This window comes from Oncorhynchus kisutch, unplaced genomic scaffold (assembly GCF_002021735.2).
Source record: "Oncorhynchus kisutch isolate 150728-3 unplaced genomic scaffold, Okis_V2 scaffold3051, whole genome shotgun sequence".
Classification (NCBI taxonomy): domain Eukaryota; kingdom Metazoa; phylum Chordata; class Actinopteri; order Salmoniformes; family Salmonidae; genus Oncorhynchus; species Oncorhynchus kisutch.
This window is the reverse complement of record NW_022264996.1, coordinates 397682-414262: the sequence shown is the minus strand read 5'-3', so window position 1 is coordinate 414262 and position 16581 is coordinate 397682. Positions and strand designations below refer to the sequence as shown.

The 16581-nt window shown below is 47.9% G+C and overlaps 1 protein-coding gene across 2 annotated transcripts in view; it reads left to right on the top strand.

Annotated features, from left to right (window-relative positions):
* Positions 1-15736, top strand: part of LOC109885323 (myelin regulatory factor-like protein) — a 50314-nt gene extending 34578 nt beyond the window's left edge. Inside the window, exons 18-24 of one of the 2 annotated variants that reach the window (XM_031820127.1) lie at positions 8248-8421; positions 11226-11273; positions 11382-11466; positions 11566-11640; positions 12984-13095; positions 13244-13318; positions 15069-15736. In XM_031820127.1, coding sequence (XP_031675987.1) covers positions 8248-8421; positions 11226-11273; positions 11382-11466; positions 11566-11640; positions 12984-13095; positions 13244-13318; positions 15069-15155 — 656 coding nt within the window. In that variant the 3' untranslated portion in view covers positions 15156-15736. The remainder of the gene's footprint in view (positions 1-8247; positions 8422-11225; positions 11274-11381; positions 11467-11565; positions 11641-12983; positions 13096-13243; positions 13319-15068) is intronic. The other variant, XM_031820125.1, reaches the window with a different exon arrangement.
* Positions 15737-16581: the final 845 nt, after the last annotated feature.

Here is a 16581-nt window from a genome sequence, read left to right as displayed (position 1 = left end):
GTTAAACAACCTCTCTACACCACAACAGTCAGTACTACCTCAGGTAAACAACCTCTCTACACCACAACAGTCAGTACTACCTCAGGTAAACAACCTCTCTACACCACAACAGTCAGTACTACCTCAGGTAAACAACCTCTCTACACCACAACAGTCAGGACTACCTCAGGTAAACAACCTCTCTACACCACAACAGTCAGGACTACCTCAGGTAAACAACCTCTCTACACCACAACAGTCAGGACTACCTCAGGTAAACAACCTCTCTACACCACAACAGTCAGTACTACCTCAGGTAAACAACCTCTCTACACCACAACAGTCAGTACTACCTCAGGTAAACAACCTCTCTACACCACAACAGTCAGTACTACCTCAGGTAAACAACCTCTCTACACCACAACAGTCAGTACTACCTCAGGTAAACAACCTCTCTACACCACAACAGTCAGTACTACCTCAGGTAAACAACCTCTCTACACCACAACAGTCAGGACTACCTCAGGTAAACAACCTCTCTACACCACAACAGTCAGGACTACCTCAGGTAAACAACCTCTCTACACCACAACAGTCAGGACTACCTCAGGTAAACAACCTCTCTACACCACAACAGTCAGTACTACCTCAGGTAAACAACCTCTCTACACCACAACAGTCAGTACTACCTCAGGTAAACAACCTCTCTACACCACAACAGTCAGGACTACCTCAGGTAAACAACCTCTCTACACCACAACAGTCAGTACTACCTCAGGTAAACAACCTCTCTACACCACAACAGGCAGTACTACCTCAGGTAAATAACCTCTCTACACCACAACAGTCAGTACTACCTCAGGTAAACAACCTCTCTACACCACAACAGTCAGTACTACCTCAGGTAAACAACCTCTCTACACCACAACAGTCAGTACTACCTCAGGTAAACAACCTCTCTACACCACAACAGTCAGGACTACCTTAGGTAAACAACCTCTCTACACCACAACAGTCAGTACTACCTCAGGTAAACAACCTCTCTACACCACAACAGTCAGTACTACCTCAGGTAAACAACATCTCTACACAACAACAGTCAGTACTACCTTAGGTAAACAACCTCTCTACACCACAACAGTCAGGACTACCCTGGGTAAACAACCTCTCTACACCACAACAGTCAGGACTACCTTAGGTAAACAACCTCTCTACACCACAACAGTCAGGACTACCTCAGGTAAACAACCTCTCTACACCACAACAGTCAGGACTACCTTAGGTAAACAACCTCTCTACACCACAACAGTCAGGACTACCTCAGGTAAACAACCTCTCTACACCACAACAGTCAGGACTACCTTAGGTAAACAACCTCTCTACACAACAACAGTCAGTACTACCTCAGGTAAACAACCTCTCTACACCACAACAGTCAGTACTACCTCAGGTAAACAACCTCTCTACACCACAACAGTCAGGACTACCCTGGGTAAACAACCTCTCTACACCACAACAGTCAGGACTACCTTAGGTAAACAACCTCTCTACACCACAACAGTCAGGACTACCTTAGGTAAACAACCTCTCTACACCACAACAGTCAGGACTACCTCAGGTAAACAACCTCTCTACACCACAACAGTCAGGACTACCTTAGGTAAACAACCTCTCTACACAACAACAGTCAGTACTACCTCAGGTAAACAACCTCTCTACACCACAACAGTCAGGACTACCTTAGGTAAACAACCTCTCTACACCACAACAGTCAGGACTACCTTAGGGAAACAACCTCTCTACACCACAACAGTCAGGACTACCTTAGGTAAACAACCTCTCTACACCACAACAGTCAGGACTACCTCAGGTAAACAACCTCTCTACACCACAACAGTCAGTACTACCCTGGGTAAACAACCTCTCTACACCACAACAGTCAGGACTACCTTAGGTAAACAACCTCTCTACACCACAACAGTCAGTACTACCTCAGGTAAACAACCTCTCTACACCACAACAGTCAGTACTACCTCAGGTAAATAACCTCTCTACACCACAACAGTCAGTACTACCTCAGGTAAACAACCTCTCTACACCACAACAGTCAGTACTACCTCAGGTAAACAACCTCTCTACACCACAACAGTCAGTACTACCTCAGGTAAACAACCTCTCTACACCACAACAGTCAGGACTACCTTAGGTAAACAACCTCTCTACACCACAACAGTCAGTACTACCTCAGGTAAACAACCTCTCTACACCACAACAGTCAGTACTACCTCAGGTAAACAACATCTCTACACAACAACAGTCAGTATTACCTTAGGTAAACAACCTCTCTACACCACAACAGTCAGGACTACCCTGGGTAAACAACCTCTCTACACCACAACAGTCAGGACTACCTTAGGTAAACAACCTCTCTACACCACAACAGTCAGGACTACCTCAGGTAAACAACCTCTCTACACCACAACAGTCAGGACTACCTCAGGTAAACAACCTCTCTACACCACAACAGTCAGGACTACCTCAGGTAAACAACCTCTCTACACCACAACAGTCAGGACTACCTTAGGTAAACAACCTCTCTACACAACAACAGTCAGTACTACCTCAGGTAAACAACCTCTCTACACCACAACAGTCAGTACTACCTCAGGTAAACAACCTCTCTACACCACAACAGTCAGGACTACCCTGGGTAAACAACCTCTCTACACCACAACAGTCAGGACTACCTTAGGTAAACAACCTCTCTACACCACAACAGTCAGGACTACCTTAGGTAAACAACCTCTCTACACCACAACAGTCAGGACTACCTTAGGTAAACAACCTCTCTACACCACAACAGTCAGGACTACCTCAGGTAAACAACCTCTCTACACCACAACAGTCAGGACTACCTTAGGTAAACAACCTCTCTACACAACAACAGTCAGTACTACCTCAGGTAAACAACCTCTCTACACCACAACAGTCAGGACTACCTTAGGTAAACAACCTCTCTACACCACAACAGTCAGGACTACCTTAGGGAAACAACCTCTCTACACCACAACAGTCAGGACTACCTTAGGTAAACAACCTCTCTACACCACAACAGTCAGGACTACCTCAGGTAAACAACCTCTCTACACCACAACAGTCAGTACTACCCTGGGTAAACAACCTCTCTACACCACAACAGTCAGGACTACCTTAGGTAAACAACCTCTCTACACCACAACAGTCAGTACTACCTCAGGTAAACAACCTCTCTACACCACAACAGTCAGTACTACCTTAGGTAAACAACCTCTCTACACCACAACAGTCAGGACTACCCTGGGTAAACAACCTCTCTACACCACAACAGTCAGGACTACCTCAGGTAAACAACCTCTCTACACCATAACAGTCAGGACTACCTTAGGTAAACAACCTCTCTACACCACAACAGTCAGGACTACCTCAGGTAAACATCCTCTCTACACCACAACAGTCAGTACTACCTCAGGTAAACAACCTCTCTACACCACAACAGTCAGGACTACCTCAGGTAAACAACCTCTCTACACCACAACAGTCAGGACTACCTTAGGTAAACAACCTCTCTACACCACAACAGTCAGGACTACCTCAGGTAAACAACCTCTCTACACCACAACAGTCAGTACTACCCTGGTTAAACAACCTCTCTACACCACAACAGTCAGGACTACCTTAGGTAAACAACCTCTCTACACCACAACAGTCAGGACTACCCTGGGTAAACAACCTCTCTACACTACAACAGTCAGGACTACCTCAGGTAAACAACCTCTCTACACCACAACAGTCAGGACTACCTTAGGTAAACAACCTCTCTACACCACAACAGTCAGGACTACCTCAGGTAAACATCCTCTCTACACCACAACAGTCAGGACTACCTCAGGTAAACAACCTCTCTACACCACAACAGTCAGGACTACCTCAGGTAAACAACCTCTCTACACCACAACAGTCAGGACTACCTTAGGTAAACAACCTCTCTACACCACAACAGTCAGGACTACCTCAGGTAAACAACCTCTCTACACCACAACAGTCAGTACTACCTCAGGTAAACAACCTCTCTACACCACAACAGTCAGGACTACCTCAGGTAAACAACCTCTCTACACCACATCAGTCAGGACTACCTCAGGTAAACAACCTCTCTACACCACAACAGTCAGGACTACCTCAGGTAAACAACCTCTCTACACCACAACAGTCAGGACTACCTTAGGTAAACAACCTCTCTACACCACAACAGTCAGGACTACCTTAGGTAAACAACCTCTCTACACCACAACAGTCAGGACTACCTAAATAACCTCTCTACACCACAACAGTCAGGACTACCCTGGTTAAACAACCTCTCTACACAACAACAGTCAGTACTACCTCAGGTAAACAACCTCTCTACACCACAACAGTCAGTACTACCTCAGGTAAACAACCTCTCTACACCACAACAGTCAGGACTACCCTGGGTAAACAACCTCTCTACACCACAACAGTCAGGACTACCTTAGGTAAACAACCTCTCTACACCACAACAGTCAGGACTACCTTAGGTAAACAACCTCTCTACACCACAACAGTCAGGACTACCTTAGGTAAACAACCTCTCTACACCACAACAGTCAGGACTACCTCAGGTAAACAACCTCTCTACACCACAACAGTCAGGACTACCTTAGGTAAACAACCTCTCTACACAACAACAGTCAGTACTACCTCAGGTAAACAACCTCTCTACACCACAACAGTCAGGACTACCTTAGGTAAACAACCTCTCTACACCACAACAGTCAGGACTACCTTAGGGAAACAACCTCTCTACACCACAACAGTCAGGACTACCTTAGGTAAACAACCTCTCTACACCACAACAGTCAGGACTACCTCAGGTAAACAACCTCTCTACACCACAACAGTCAGTACTACCCTGGGTAAACAACCTCTCTACACCACAACAGTCAGGACTACCTTAGGTAAACAACCTCTCTACACCACAACAGTCAGTACTACCTCAGGTAAACAACCTCTCTACACCACAACAGTCAGTACTACCTTAGGTAAACAACCTCTCTACACCACAACAGTCAGGACTACCCTGGGTAAACAACCTCTCTACACCACAACAGTCAGGACTACCTCAGGTAAACAACCTCTCTACACCATAACAGTCAGGACTACCTTAGGTAAACAACCTCTCTACACCACAACAGTCAGGACTACCTCAGGTAAACATCCTCTCTACACCACAACAGTCAGTACTACCTCAGGTAAACAACCTCTCTACACCACAACAGTCAGGACTACCTCAGGTAAACAACCTCTCTACACCACAACAGTCAGGACTACCTTAGGTAAACAACCTCTCTACACCACAACAGTCAGGACTACCTCAGGTAAACAACCTCTCTACACCACAACAGTCAGTACTACCCTGGTTAAACAACCTCTCTACACCACAACAGTCAGGACTACCTTAGGTAAACAACCTCTCTACACCACAACAGTCAGGACTACCCTGGGTAAACAACCTCTCTACACTACAACAGTCAGGACTACCTCAGGTAAACAACCTCTCTACACCACAACAGTCAGGACTACCTTAGGTAAACAACCTCTCTACACCACAACAGTCAGGACTACCTCAGGTAAACATCCTCTCTACACCACAACAGTCAGGACTACCTCAGGTAAACAACCTCTCTACACCACAACAGTCAGGACTACCTCAGGTAAACAACCTCTCTACACCACAACAGTCAGGACTACCTTAGGTAAACAACCTCTCTACACCACAACAGTCAGGACTACCTCAGGTAAACAACCTCTCTACACCACAACAGTCAGTACTACCTCAGGTAAACAACCTCTCTACACCACAACAGTCAGGACTACCTCAGGTAAACAACCTCTCTACACCACATCAGTCAGGACTACCTCAGGTAAACAACCTCTCTACACCACAACAGTCAGGACTACCTCAGGTAAACAACCTCTCTACACCACAACAGTCAGGACTACCTTAGGTAAACAACCTCTCTACACCACAACAGTCAGGACTACCTTAGGTAAACAACCTCTCTACACCACAACAGTCAGGACTACCTAAATAACCTCTCTACACCACAACAGTCAGGACTACCCTGGTTAAACAACCTCTCTACACCACAACAGTCAGGACTACCTCAGGTAAACAACCTCTCTACACCACAACAGTCAGGACTACCTAAATAACCTCTCTACACCACAACAGTCAGTACTACCTAAACAACCTCTCTACACCACAACAGTCAGTACTACCTCAGGTAAACAACCTCTCTACACCACAACAGTCAGGACTACCTCAGGTAAACAACCTCTCTACACCACAACAGTCAGGACTACCTCAGGTAAACAACCTCTCTACACCACAACAGTCAGGACTACCTCAGGTAAACAACCTCTCTACACCACAACAGTCAGGACTACCTCAGGTAAACAACCTCTCTACACCACAACAGTCAGGACTACCTTAGGTAAACAACCTCTCTACACCACAACAGTCAGGACTACCTCAGGTAAACATCCTCTCTACACCACAACAGTCAGTACTACCTCAGGTAAACAACCTCTCTACACCACAACAGTCAGGACTACCTAAACAACCCATAAATGCTCTTTATATAGTTCTACTTTCATCATAGTAACGTTGTGGTGTAACGTTGTGGTGTCTCATCGTGGTAACGTTGTGGTGTCTCATCGTAGTAACGTTGTGGTGTTTCATCGTGGTAACGTTGTGGTGTCTCATCGTAGTAACGTTGTGGTGTCTCATCGTGGTAACGTTGTGATGTCTCATCGTAGTAACGTTGTGGTGTCTCATCGTAGTAACGTTGTGGTGTCTCATCGTAGTAATGTTGTGGTGTCTCATCGTGGTAACGTTGTGATGTCTCATCGTAGTAACGTTGTGGTGTCTCATCGTGGTAACGTTGTGGTGTCTCATCGTGGTAACGTTGTGGTGTCTCATCGTGGTAACGTTGTGGTGTCTCATCGTAGTAACGTTGTGGTGTCTCATCGTGGTAACGTTGTGGTGTCTCATCGTGGTAACGTTGTGGTGTCTCATCGTAGTAACGTTGTGGTGTCTCATCGTGGTAACGTTGTGATGTCTCATCGTGGTAACGTTGTGGTGTCTCATCGTGGTAACGTTGTGATGTCTCATCGTGGTAACGTTGTGGTGTCTCATCGTGGTAACGTTGTGGTGTCTCATCGTGGTAACGTTGTGGTGTCTCATCGTGGTAACGTTGTGGTGTCTCATCGTAGTAACGTTGTGGTGTATCATCGTGGTAACGTTGTGGTGTCTCATCGTGGTAACGTTGTGGTGTCTCATCGTGGTAACGTTGTGGTGTTTCATCGTGGTAACGTTGTGGTGTCTCATCGTAGTAACGTTGTGGTGTCTCATCGTGGTAACGTTGTGATGTCTCATCGTAGTAACGTTGTGGTGTCTCATCGTAGTAACGTTGTGGTGTCTCACCGTAGTAACGTTGTGGTGTCTCGTCGTGGTAACGTTGTGATGTCTCATCGTGGTAACGTTGTGGTGTCTCATCGTGGTAACGTTGTGATGTCTCATCGTGGTAACGTTGTGGTGTCTCATCGTGGTAACGTTGTGGTGTCTCATCGTGGTAACGTTGTGGTGTCTCATCGTGGTAACGTTGTGGTGTCTCATCGTGGTAACGTTGTGGTGTCTCATCGTGGTAACGTTGTGGTGTCTCATCGTAGTAACGCTGTGATGTCTCATCGTAGTAACGTTGTGGTGTCTCATCGTGGTAACGTTGTGATGTCTCATCGTGGTAACGTTGTGGTGTCTCATCGTGGTAACGTTGTGGTGTCTCATCGTAGTAACGTCGTGGTGTCTCATCGTAGTAACGTCGTGGTGTCTCATCGTGGTAACGTTGTGGTGTCTCATCGTGGTAACGTTGTGGTGTCTCATCGTAGTAACGTTGTGGTGTCTCATCGTGGTAACGTCGTGGTGTCTCATCGTAGTAACGTCGTGGTGTCTCATCGTGGTAACGTTGTGGTGTCTCATCGTGGTAACGTTGTGGTGTCTCATCGTAGTAACGTTGTGGTGTCTCATCGTAGTAACGTTGTGGTGTCTCATTCAATTCTATTGTACAAAGAGGTGGTAAAAGTGTTGCTGTCTGTCATGAGTCGTCCTTTATGTGGAAATTGACGTTTGTTTGGTTGTTTGTTTATTAGTAAACCCAACAACCACCCCTGTCCCATGGACCCCTGATGTGGACTTCTGTAGGCTGATCTACTGTGAAGAAGTGTTCTGCTGTCCCACTACAGCCTCCATGGATAATACCAGCACCATCTCTCCTGCCCTCCTCTCCTCTACTGTATCTCCCACTACCGGGCCCTCTCTAGCAGGTGAGCTGTCTACTCCCTGTATCTCCCACTACCGGGCCCTCTCTAGCAGGTGAGCTGTCTACTCCCTGTATCTCCCACTTCCGGGCCCTCTCTAGCAGGTGAGCTGGCTACTCCCTGTATCTCCCACTACCGGGCCCTCTCTAGCAGGTGAGCTGTCTACTCCCTGTATCTCCCACTTCCGGGCCCTCTCTAGCAGGTGAGCTGGCTACTCCCTGTATCTCCCACTACCGGGCCCTCTCTAGCAGGTGAGCTGTCTACTCCCTGTATCTCCCACTACCGGGTCCTCTCTAGCAGGTGAGCTGTCTACTCTACTGTATCTCCCACTACCTGGTCCTCTCTAGCAGGTGAGCTGTCTACTCCCTGTATCTCCCACTACCTGGCCCTCTCTAGCAGGTGAGCTGGCTACTCCCTGTATCTCCCACTACCGGGCCCTCTCTAGCAGGTGAGCTGTCTACTCCCTGTATCTCCCACTACCGGGTCCTCTCTAGCAGGTGAGCTGTCTACTCTACTGTATCTCCCACTACCTGGTCCTCTCTAGCAGGTGAGCTGTCTACTCCCTGTATCTCCCACTACCTGGCCCTCTCTAGCAGGTGAGCTGTCTACTCCCTGTATCTCCCACTACCTGGCCCTCTCTAGCAGGTGAGCTGTCTACTCCCTGTATCTCCCACTACCTGGCCCTCTCTAGCAGGTGAGCTGTCTACTCCCTGTATCTCCCACTACCGGGCCCTCTCTAGCAGGTGAGCTGGCTACTCCCTGTATCTCCCACTACCGGGCCCTCTCTAGCAGGTGAGCTGGCTACTCTCTGTATCTCCCACTAACGGGCCCTCTCTAGCAGGTGAGCTGGCTACTCCCTGTATCTCCCACTACCGGGCCCTCTCTAGCAGGTGAGCTGGCTACTCCCTGTATCTCCCACTACCGGGCCCTCTCTAGCAGGTGAGCTGGCTACTCCCTGTATCTCCCACTACCGGGCCCTCTCTAGCAGGTGAGCTGGCTACTCCCTGTATCTCCCACTACCGGGCCCTCTCTAGCAGGTGAGCTGGCTACTCCCTGTATCTCCCACTACCGGGCCCTCTCTAGCAGGTGAGCTGGCTACTCCCTGTATCTCCCACTACCTGGTCCTCTCTAGTAGGTGAGCTGTCTACTCCCTGTATCTCCCACTACCGGGCCCTCTCTAGCAGGTGAGCTGTCTACTCCCTGTATCTCCCACTACCGGGCCCTCTCTAGCAGGTGAGCTGGCTACTCCCTGTATCTCCCACTACCTGGCCCTCTCTAGCAGGTGAGCTGGCTACTCCCTGTATCTCCCACTACCTGGCCCTCTCTAGCAGGTGAGCTGTCTACTCCCTGTATCTCCCACTACCTGGCCCTCTCTAGCAGGTGAGCTGTCTACTCCCTGTATCTCCCACTACCGGGCCCTCTCTAGCAGGTGAGCTGGCTACTCACTGTATCTCCCACTACCGGGCCCTCTCTAGCAGGTGAGCTGGCTACTCCCTGTATCTCCCACTACCGGGCCCTCTCTAGCAGGTGAGCTGGCTACTCCCTGTATCTCCCACTACCGGGCCCTCTCTAGCAGGTGAGCTGTCTACTCCCTGTATCTCCCACTACCGGGCCCTCTCTAGCAGGTGAGCTGGCTACTCCCTGTATCTCCCACTACCGGGCCCTCTCTAGCAGGTGAGCTGTCTACTCCCTGTATCTCCCACTACCTGGCCCTCTCTAGCAGGTGAGCTGTCTACTCCCTGTATCTCCCACTACCGGGCCCTCTCTAGCAGGTGAGCTGGCTACTCCCTGTATCTCCCACTACCTGGCCCTCTCTAGCAGGTGAGCTGTCTACTCCCTGTATCTCCCACTACCTGGTCCTCTCTAGCAGGTGAGCTGGCTACTCCCTGTATCTCCCACTACCTGGCCCTCTCTAGCAGGTGAGCTGTCTACTCCCTGTATCTCCCACTACCGGGCCCTCTCTAGCAGGTGAGCTGGCTACTCCCTGTATCTCCCACTACCTGGCCCTCTCTAGCAGGTGAGCTGTCTACTCCCTGTATCTCCCACTACCTGGTCCTCTCTAGCAGGTGAGCTGTCTACTCCCTGTATCTCCCACTACCGGGCCCTCTCTAGCAGGTGAGCTGGATACTCCCTGTATCTCCCACTACCGGGCCCTCTCTAGCAGGTGAGCTGGCTACTCCCTGTATCTCCCACTACCGGGCCCTCTCTAGCAGGTGAGCTGGCTACTCCCTGTATCTCCCACTACCGGGCCCTCTCTAGCAGGTGAGCTGTCTACTCCCTGTATCTCCCACTACCTGGCCCTCTCTAGCAGGTGAGCTGTCTACTCCCTGTATCTCCCACTACCGGGCCCTCTCTAGCAGGTGAGCTGGCTACTCCCTGTATCTCCCACTACCTGGTCCTCTCTAGCAGGTGAGCTGGCTACTCCCTGTATCTCCCACTACCGGGCCCTCTCTAGCAGGTGAGCTGGCTACTCCCTGTATCTCCCACTACCGGGCCCTCTCTAGCAGGTGAGCTGGCTACTCCCTGTATCTCCCACTACCTGGCCCTCTCTAGCAGGTGAGCTGGCTACTCCCTGTATCTCCCACTACCGGGCCCTCTCTAGCAGGTGAGCTGGCTACTCCCTGTCTTCATTTATCAACAGCATTCTCCACTGTATCTCTTTCTTCATGCTAGTTTATCTTGCCGTAAAACCGACATGTTGCTGACCTTGAATGAGACGTCATTCTGATGCTCTATAAAGTGTTGGCATTGTGCTGCTTGTGACAGGCAGTAATCCCACTTTTCTTTTGGTTCCAATTCTGCCTTCTCAGATAAAGGGAAAGACAAATTTAATGAAGAAATCAAAGGTGCCGGAGATTGTAAGTCAAATTACAATCTGTGTTTGAAGACACATTTTAATGCTAATCCAAATGTGTTTATTTCTCAATACTTTAGAGTATGACATCAGATTGTTGTTCTATTTTCAGGGACAAACACGACAATAAAGTCTTTTTTCATCAAAGAAAACGAACAGATCATTGACTCTCGGTACTGTGAGAGGGGAAGCTGTGGGTACGTAATTCAGTCAGTTTGAACTCATTTAATGGATTTAGATTCAGACTGCCAAACCGATGGTATACTTCATCTCTATGTTGATCTGTTTCCATTCAGGTCAGGAAACTACTCCTTCCAAATCCCTATCAGCAAGTTCGTCCCCACCAACATGCGTGTCACTGTCCAGATGAAGTGAGTGACCAGGACATGAGACTTCCTCTTGTCTCCACTTTGTTTTCCACTTGAATAATTCAACAGGACTTGTCTTCCCACTGCGGTGGTGACAGGTTGGCATCTACTGTGGACTCTGGAAGGAGCAGGGGATAGTTTCTAAGAGGTTGTTTTACCTCCGGGGCTGATGACTGTGGACTCTGGAAGGAGCAGGGGATAGTTTCTAAGAGGTTGTTTAACTTCCGGGGCTGATGACTGTGGACTCTGGAAGGAGCAGGGGATAGTTTCTAAGAGGTTGTTTAACCTCCGGGGCTGATGACTGTGGACTCTGGAAGGAGCAGGGGATAGTTTCTAAGAGGTTGTTTAACCTCCGGGGCTGATGACTGTGGAGTCTGGAAGGAGCAGGGGATAGTTTCTAAGAGGTTGTTTAACCTCCGGGCCTGATGACTGTGGACTCTGGAAGGAGCAGGGGATAGTTTCTAAGAGGTTGTTTAACCTCCGGGCCTGATGACTGTGGACTCTGGAAGGAGCAGGGGATAGTTTCTAAGAGGTTGTTTAACCTCCGGGGCTGATGACTGTGGACTCTGGAAGGAGCAGGGGATAGTTTCTAAGAGGTTGTTTAACCTCCGGGGCCTGATGACTGTGGACTCTGGAAGGAGCAGGGGATAGTTTCTAAGAGGTTGTTTAACCTCCGGGGGCTGATGACTGTGTACTCTGGAAGGAGCAGGGGATAGTTTCTAAGAGGTTGTTTAACCTCCGGGGCTGATGACTGTGGACTCTGGAAGGAGCAGGGGATAGTTTCTAAGAGGTTGTTTAACCTCCGGGGCTGATGACTGTGGACTCTGGAAGGAGCAGGGGATAGTTTCTAAGAGGTTATTTTACCTCAGGGGCTGATGATGGTCTGAATCCTCCCAGACATTCAGAGTCCATGCACGGGGGAGCACGGGGGAACTTGTGAGTCTAAGGGCTCCATTTAATCCTTAGTGCTGTAGGGTGCAATTTGGAATTTAAAGGCAATGTTTCCGGGCATTTGCGGAGACTGCAGTCACGTAGTTGCTGCGTATGTCGTCTCAATGGGAAATTACCTTTAAATGTCAATCACACTATACTACCGCAGATCTTCAGCGCTACGGATTGAATCGAGACTTGAAGCTTTGTCTGAATCAGACATTGGACCCCATTCTGGCAGGACTTCCTGTTCTGTATGAGGAGATGAAGGCCTCTAAGACAGAGCTGCATAAGGCACATTCTCTCATTGTTGTTCACACTAATTACAAATGGTCACAGAGCACTTGGTACTTGCATTGTGGGTTTGTTGTAAGTACCGTAAATGACCACTAGGTGTCTCCTCTCCTCTGACGCAGTACTACAGAGCTGCTGGTTGTCCACCTGTGTCATAATGATGAGACGTTTAAATGCTCTGCCTTGATGGACCATGATCAAACCAACGAAGAATACAATTTCATAAATACACAGGTATGGCATCCACAGACAACACTATACTGTGGTTGTTCTCTGTTTGATAATTGCAAACTCTCTGGTCTTTGTATGATAAAAAGTGAACAAAGAAAGTAAGAAAGAAAGAGAGTATAAAGGTTGAAAGTGTTTCTCTTGTTCTCTCCAGGGCTACGTCCATGAATGGCCTCTGCCAGTGTCTCGATTCTACAGGAGCTCCTACCACTTCCGCTCAGCAGTGGCTGTAAGAACTAAAAGATTTCTCCAATGTGTCCTTTCCTAAAATATCAATGTCAAACGACACTGTCCAGGTAGCCTCACAACTACTACGTGTTGTATGTTGTGGGGGGAAAACGACCCGATCTGATAACCACAATCTAATAGAGTTGTTAAACATTAGTATGATAACATTAGTATGATAACCACCCCCTCCCTTTACTCAACCCACCGTAATGCTCTTGTCTCCCCGTAATGCTCTCGTCTTCCCGTAATGCTCTCGTCTCATCGTCTCCCCGTAGTGCTCTCGTCTCCCCGTAATGCTCTCGTCTCCCTGTAATGCTCTCGTCTCCCCGTAATGCTCTCGTCTCCCCGTAATGCTCTCGTCTCCCCGTAATGCTCTCGTCTTCCAGTAATGCTCTCGTCTTCCAGTAATGCTCTCGTCTCCCCGTAATGCTCTCGTCTCCCCGTAATGCTCTCGTCTCCCCGTGATGCTCTCGTCTCATCGTAATGCTCTCGTCTCCCCTTAATGCTCTCGTCTCCCCGTAATGCTCTCGTCTCCCCGTAATGCTCTCGTCTCCCCGTGATGCTCTCGTCTCCCCTTAATGCTCTCGTCTCCCCGTGATGCTCTCGTCTCCCCTTAATGCTCTCGTCTCCCCTTAATGCTCTCGTCTCCCCATAATGCTCTCGTCTCCCCATAATGCTCTCGTCTCCCCATAATGCTCTCGTCTCCCCTTAATGCTCTCGTCTCCCCGTAATGCTCTCGTCTCCCCGTAATGCTCTCGTCTCCCCGTAATGCTCTCGTCTCCCCGTAATGCTCTCGTCTCCCCGTAATGCTCTCGTCTCCCCGTAATGCTCTCGTCTCCCCGTAATGCTCTCGTCTCCCCGTAACGCTCTCGTCTCACACTGGTATTGGAAACTGAACAAGAGTTCACAACTGTCACTGTAGGCCACCCAGAGATGTTATTTAATGTTGGAACAGACTTTGACTACACCCTGTTATTGTCATGGTTTAGTAGTCTTTGCCAGATGTCCTATTCTTACGATGTCACACAGTTAAATGTATGTGTGGTTGATTTGAGGATTTGTTTCTGACCAAAACAAACTGTAAATCTTCATCTCAGAGAGGAAGAGGGGAAGCGAGAGGTTTTACTCTGCTCAAAATCTGCCCATAAAGTGAGGAATTTTTGTATGAAGGTCAATAAGAGAGTGTTCAATTTGGTCAACAAAAAAATGTAATTCGTATTTTGCTACGTGAGGCTTGTTTGATCAAATACAAGTTTCGCAATTGTTAGGTGGTTAAACGGATATAAGCGAACGCACGTGGCATTTCGGCAACTTTGAACCCCCCCCCCCGACTTTATACCGGATTTGTGACTGTTGTCATAGGGATAGATGGAGAACTCAACATGGCTTAAACCCATTTTAGCATGGGTATTGCCATTGAGGGCTTCCACCATTTTAAAGTAGTCAACTGGGTGGGGATTCCTACGAGATGGAAGCAATCCCACAATGAAGAAGAAGAAAATTGACTACTTTAAAATGGAGATGCTGCCCATGCTGGCACAGAAGCTAAAATGGCACAAAAACAAAGATGAGAACTCTATCTCTAAGGCCTGTTGTGCACACGCCTATCTACCCTGTCATTGGCTAGAATGGTTCCACCTGATCTCGCCGCCTCACGCTTGCCTTCCATCTTTGAGGACTTGTACAGTATCTCCACTGTTAGAGGCATCACTTGTCAATGTAATAGACAATCTTGGTCCATCTCCATCCAGGGCCAGGCAGACTGCAATACCGACCGTGGTTTCATGGGGGCGCTGTTCACAGACTACCACTTCAACTTCTACCGGAGGTGTGAGTGAGGAAGAAGACCTCGTACTGTAGTTCCTCTGGCAGGCCAGTCCAATGACCTGGGTGTCGATGCTTCTCTTCGTGATGTATGGCAACCGGAATAATTCATCCACTTTGTATTGTTTTTCTATGAAATGTCCTGATTGTTGATGAGATCGTTGTATATAATCTCTTTTACAAGGACTGTAATAAGAGAATATTTATTGATGCAGAATTACAGTAGATAAGAGTCATATGAGTCACTTTGCCTTGTGACAGTTCTTGCACTATGTGAAAACAGATTGAATTGGAACAGACCTGAACAGGATCATTCTGTTTTCAGTGGAATGTAAATGCAGTATAACAGGTTATTGATTGTTCATTAAACTATACATTGATCATGTCACACTGTTGGAACACAGGAGGACAGGATGAGTCCCAAAGTAAAACAGTACTTCTATCTCATACTTGACTGTGTAGGTAGCTATTACATTTATTTCAGAAAGTAATCGTGTTGAATTCTGTGTTACTGCATCATTTCCTAGTAATTACCAGGTAAATACCATTGGAAACTGTAAAATAAAGTACTGAATTCTCTGTTCTGAAGCAGCTACTTCCCATCCAGGGTCAACTTTGTCATTCAGACGCAAATTTAGAATGACGTCAGTTGCCAACAACACACACCACCGCCAACACAACTTTTAAACCAACGGCTACAAGGGATCCTCTCCTCTATTCTAACCAATAGATATGTCTCCTGTCCTCTATTCTAACCAATAGATATGTCTCTGTGTCCTACCCTCTATTCTAACCAATAGATATGTCTCTGTGTCCTACCCTCTATTCTAACCAATAGAGATGTCTCCTGTCCTCTATTCTAACCAATAGAAATGTCTCCTTCTCCTCTATTCTGGCCAATGGAAATGTCTCCTCTCCTCTCTATTCTAACCAATGTAGATGTCTCCTCTATTCTAACCAATTTAAATGTCTCCTTCTCCTCTCCTCTATTCTGGCCAATAGAAATGTCTGCTCTCCTCTCTATTCTAACCAATGTAGATGTCTCCTCTATTCTAACCAATAGAGATGTCTCCTTCTCCTCTCTCCTCTTTAAACCTTTGACATCATCTACACACCATGAGAGAGGGATTGGAGGAATCTGGAATAGAAAGTAAAACACACACACACACACACACTAGAATGTAAAGCACACAACCAACGGCCCATAATCCGTCCTGACATCCGTATAAATCATTCACATTTTAATTCATCTGAAATCCATTCCAACAGGAGACAAGAGATATCTTTGTGCAGCCTATGACCTATATGAGTGCAGTGTGTATGTGTGTGTCTGATGGAGGGGGGGTGGAGGAAGAGATGGGGGATGGAGGGAGAGATGGGGGTGGAGGGAGAGATGGGGGAAAAGTGGGAGATGGCGGGAGAGATGAGGAAGAAATGGGG